The sequence below is a fragment of the Triplophysa rosa genome, linkage group LG7 (assembly GCF_024868665.1).
Source record: "Triplophysa rosa linkage group LG7, Trosa_1v2, whole genome shotgun sequence".
NCBI classification, from domain to species: Eukaryota; Metazoa; Chordata; class Actinopteri; order Cypriniformes; family Nemacheilidae; genus Triplophysa; species Triplophysa rosa.
This window is the reverse complement of record NC_079896.1, coordinates 27,011,763-27,016,910: the sequence shown is the minus strand read 5'-3', so window position 1 is coordinate 27,016,910 and position 5,148 is coordinate 27,011,763. Positions and strand designations below refer to the sequence as shown.

The 5,148-nt window shown below is 47.3% G+C and overlaps 1 protein-coding gene across 1 annotated transcript in view; it reads left to right on the top strand.

Annotated features, from left to right (window-relative positions):
* Positions 1-5,148, top strand: part of tanc1a (tetratricopeptide repeat, ankyrin repeat and coiled-coil containing 1a) — a 32,941-nt gene that overhangs the window by 24,080 nt on the left and 3,713 nt on the right. Inside the window, exons 14-21 of the mRNA XM_057338969.1 lie at positions 494-578; positions 753-886; positions 963-1,086; positions 1,164-1,339; positions 1,496-1,628; positions 4,365-4,394; positions 4,498-4,589; positions 4,691-4,837. Coding sequence (XP_057194952.1) covers positions 494-578; positions 753-886; positions 963-1,086; positions 1,164-1,339; positions 1,496-1,628; positions 4,365-4,394; positions 4,498-4,589; positions 4,691-4,837 — 921 coding nt within the window. The remainder of the gene's footprint in view (positions 1-493; positions 579-752; positions 887-962; positions 1,087-1,163; positions 1,340-1,495; positions 1,629-4,364; positions 4,395-4,497; positions 4,590-4,690; positions 4,838-5,148) is intronic.

Below are 5,148 nucleotides of genomic sequence, written 5' to 3'. Positions count from 1 at the left end.
TAAACAAGGCTTTTTGGCATTTTTAAATTTTTTAAAAAATATTGTTCTGTACAATTTATTAGCTTTTGTGCCCATGAGGACCTCAATTTTGGTCCCCACAGTGACACGAGTCCCCATGTGTTGGTGTGTATTCAGGTTTAGGTCCCCACCGGGATATACAAACATGAACACACTAGTAACTTATATACACACACAGGTAACTTACACACACACGTCTGGTTTATTATCTCCGTGGGGACAGTCCATAGACGTAATGATTTTTATACTGTACAAACTGTGTATTTTATCCCCTTAGATATTCAGACAACATCATTCTGTATAATTTACGAGCTTGTTTACCTGTGAGGACCTCAATTTTGGTCCCCATGGTGACATGAGTCCGCATGAGTTGTTGTGCATTCAGGTTTAAGTGATGTCAAACACACACACACACACACACATTTTGATGACACACTTGAACTTTGTGTAATGCTTGTGTGTGTGTGTGTTTCAGGTGGTGAAGATGTTGTTGACATTGAATGATGATGATGAGCTGTCAGTAGAGATTGACGGTCAGGACACACTGTGGGGAGAAACAGGTTTGTAGATGAAAGTGTAAATGTCGACAGTGACGTTTGTCAGATCCGATCGCATGATCTACACTAGCTGTACATCAGACGTCATGTTCATGACTCCAGGAGTTTCAAGCGATCTGATTGGTTGAATTCTGCAGGATTTCATATGCTACACTTGATGATGATGTTTGTGTTCAGCTCTCAGTGCCGCAGCTGGGCGGGGTAAACTAGAGGGGTGTGTCTTCCTGCTGGATCAGGGAGCCAATGTAACGCAGCCTAACCGCAGAGGCGTGTCTCCCATCTTTAATGCGGTCAGACAAGGACACACACAGGTATGACGAGCGCCGCTCTCGACTCATGTACACGTTCATGTCATGTCACGTCACGTTAATCTCTCGCGTGTTTCAGATAGTGGAGTTGTTTGTTCAGCGTGGTGCGGATGTGAACTGCACTGATAAACACGGACGTTCTCTGCTGATGGTGGCCGCGAGCGAGGGACATCTGCCCACGGTGGACTTTCTGCTGTCACGGGGTCAGTGACCCGGAGTCAGAGGTCAAAGGTCACGCTAGGCCGCTGATGTTATACAGTAGTGTGTGTTGTGTGTGCAGGAGCGAGTGTGATGGCGGTGGATAAAGAAGGTCTGACTCCTCTGAGCTGGGCCTGTTTGAAAGGACAGCAGAAAGCCGTGGAGGTTCTGGTGGAGAGAGGAGCTCAGATAGACCACACGGATAAACACGGACGCACCCCGCTCGACCTCGCCGCATTCTACGGAGACGCTGATATAGTAAGCTGAATGAAAATGACAACGGACGAGTTGATCGGTTGACTGGACTGAATGTGGAAATATAAAGCGAGAATAGACATGCTTTGCAATGTTAAGTGTTCATAGAAGAGAATGAAACCGTGGCCGTGTTTTGACCTTGAGTGTGATGTGTTGTAGGTTCATTATCTGGTGGATTGCGGAGCGGCGATTGAACACATGGATTACAGCGGGATGAGACCTCTGGATCGAGCGATAGGAAGCAGAAACACGTCGGTGGTGGTCACTCTGCTGAAGAAAGGAGCTAAACTGGGTGAGTTTCACCTCGGAACATCACGACACACATTCTGTCGTCTGTCTCTTGGGTTCTGTGTCGTCCTTTAGAATCTAGATCACCTCGGTCCACTTCTCAGGAGAGACTCGGCCACTTTAAATCTAGAACAGAGAACATTTGTTCTGCGGTGTTCTCTGAGAGCGATGAGTTGTGAATGTGATGTGAAAGCAGGTCAGACTCACAGCTGAAGTGAAGTGGGACACTAGTGATGTATGAGGCTCTCATTCAAAGTACACTCAACTCTTTACACAACATCAAACCTCCGGTGTGTGTGTGTGTGTGTGTGTCTGTGTGTGTGTTTTAATGATGTTGTGCTGTGATGGGTCTTTCTACATGCTACAGAAAAAGGGAGAGTGGAAAAACCAACTGATTTGGTCTCATGATTTGAATAAGTGTTAACTGACATTCCCCTTCTCGACGTTGTGTTGAGAGACAGACTGGGGTTTGATCTTGAGAACCTATCATCTCCGAGACAAATTTAAAACGCCAATGGCTTGGCGAATGGCACCCCAGTCCCTGCCCTGTGCATACGGGTATAAAAGGGAGGTGGCGGCGGCCATTCACTCATCTTTTGTTCTTCGGAACCTACATGACTGTACATGTCAAGCGATTCTTCTCTCTGAGAATTCTCCTTCCAGACTGCTGGATTTACGACGCCATGCAGCGGATTTCTCCCTCTCGGTAGCGGACTTCCCCTGGGCGTCTCGGCAGCGAGCCGCAGATATTTCTAAAAGAGCAAATTTCCTCTCACAGTCTGCACTGTCTTCGAGCATGTCTCCCAGCTGTGTTCTTGGGTATGACAGACTCATCCTCGAGTCTGACGGGCACGACACCTGTATTGCATGTTGGGGTTCCAGCATGCAGTGGCAGGGCTCGTCGATTAAGGTGTTGCAGTCACGGTTGGCTACGTTCTCCGCAATGTATCCGCAACCCGTCTGCTTCCCGAGGGAGTTCGACTGCCGCTTCGGCGAGTGGCAGGGGTGATTGGGGATTCCCATGGATGTCACTCCACTAGTTTCGGCTCGCAAACCATTCGTGCCCCGGCCCGCTCACCTGGACTTTTTGTCATAATGTCGGACAGCTACCTCCTGGCATCGAATGCAGAGACCCCTTGGAGCTCCCGCCCCCTTGGGCGGTCGAGCCCAAGACGAGGCGACGCAGAGATGACGGCCGTGCTTGACCTGGAGGTGCATGAGGAGCTCACAAAGACGTGAAATATGCCGTTCGCGGCGCGTTCCTGTCTGACGGGCTCAGGAGCTGTTACTTCCCTGGACGGTGGGGCAGCTAAGGGATATGTCGACAACCCCCAGGTAGAATGTGCAGTCACGGTGCACCGCAGACACTGCCACTTGGAGGGGTTGACCAAGACTCCCTTCCAGGGCATGTAAGCTCTTTAACACTTGTGTCGAAGACTTACGATGCTGTGGGTTAAACTGCCTCCGCCCTCCACGCTATGGTGGTCCATCAGGTGCATAATGCTATGGCGACCCATTGTGTCATAGTCAAAGCGTTAAGATCTGGTTGATGGGAAGACCAACCTGGCTGCGCACCGGCCTCGTGCGACAAAGGTCATGGCGGGTGCTCTGGGTCGGACGACGTCTACGATAGTGGTCCAAAGGAGACATCTGTGGCTCAACCTGTGGCTCGCCTTCTAGATGCGCCCATCTCGCAAGCGGGGCTGTGTGGTGACACCATGGAAGTTCTCCGTGGTGAAGAAGCAGGCTGCTCTGCTGTGACCTGGCCACCTATCGGCTGTCGAGGTCCCAAGCGCAGGCCTGCCCCCCCAGCAGCCCCGCCAACCAACACCCCCCCCTGTGGTGGCCCCTCTGGTACTGGGGCCCTCCAAGCGACGGCCCACCAGAGATGCAGAGCCCTGTGGTAGAGGGCTTCTACCCTTTTGGGAACCTGCCTAGGAGACAGCGGCCCTGACGGGATGAGCCAGGGGGATTGAGAGTAACAGCGGGCCCGACTGTTTTCTTACTCTCATTTCCTGTTGAAAGCAGAGTATATTGAAGCAGTTACATCGCAGTCATGAACATTAGCTGCACTCACATCCGTTACCCTGACAACATTATTCAGCCTTCATGACGAACAGCACAAATCAGCAAAAACACAATCATGTTCAATATTCATCAAAACTAAATCTGTCATATGAATCTGAACACAGCTGATGAACTTGATGTTTTAAAAGCATGTGAAGAGTTTATGTGCAAAAACACGCTCCAGTTTTATTCTTTTTTATAAATCATGTTATAAAATTGAATTCTGTTTCAAGCGAATCGTGTGAGTGTTTAGGCTCTTACTGCACTTCTGACATTTATTTATTGTTGATAATACAGTTTTCACGCTATATATACATATAAACACACATACATGACAACAGTGATGACAGAGTTAAACTATGACACCTACAGTAGTTTGCATGTGAAGGAGGAGGATTTTCTTGAAAATGAATGAATTTGCTTGATGAAACTGAACTTTAATGAACATGAATATTTAATAAGTGTGTATTTTATGTTGATATTTTGATTGTATGATATATTCTACTGTCATATTATGTAGGATCTGTTTTATAATATGCTGTACTGTATTTCTTCAGTGATTATAATGTCATAAGTTTATAAAGTCAGTTTCTGCTCTTCTTTCATATATTCTTTAATCTTCACTCTTTGTTTCTGGTGTTTCTGTCTGTCTGTGCTGCTGTCACTGTTAAAGGCTACAGAACATCTCCTTATGAGCGCTCAGGTACATGTTTCACTCATCCTGTGAGTGTGTGTGTGTGTGTGTGTCTGTCAGCACTGACGTCTGTGTGTGTGTGTGTGTGTGTGTGTGTGTGTGTGTGTCGCAGGTAATGCCGCATGGGCCATGGCCACCTCCAAACCGGACATTCTCATCCTTCTCCTGCAGAGACTCATGGAGGAGGGAAACCTGCTGTATAAGGTCATCTGGGTCGACATGAATGAGTCAATGATGTGACCTCAGTCGCTGTGTTGTTTCTTTCTCTCATACAGTACATGTGTGTGTTTCATGTGTTTGCTCAGAAAGGGAAGATGAAGGAAGCGGCTCAGAGGTATCAGTATGCACTGAGAAAGTTTCCACGCGAAGGTTTCGGGGATGACCTCAAGGCCTTCAGAGAACTCAGAGTTTCTCTCTATCTCAACCTGTCTCGCTGTCGCCGAAAAACCAACGTATGTAACACAAATAACAGCTTGTAAATATAAATATCAATGTAAATATACATTCTGTTTAGATGTGCTTTGATTAGCTCATGTGAGAGACATGTGATCCATGTGATTCTGTTTGAAAAGGATCATTAAACATGTGAAGTGCATCATTACAGCTGACAGTTTTGGTTCTAATTGAATGTTTGACCGTCATCTGAAGGATAAAATCACAGCGAGTGTTTCAGCATTACACATTCAACACCAGGAGAATACAGACACAACACAATCACACTCATGTTCTGTCTTTCTCTCTCTCTCTCTCTCTCTCTCTCTCT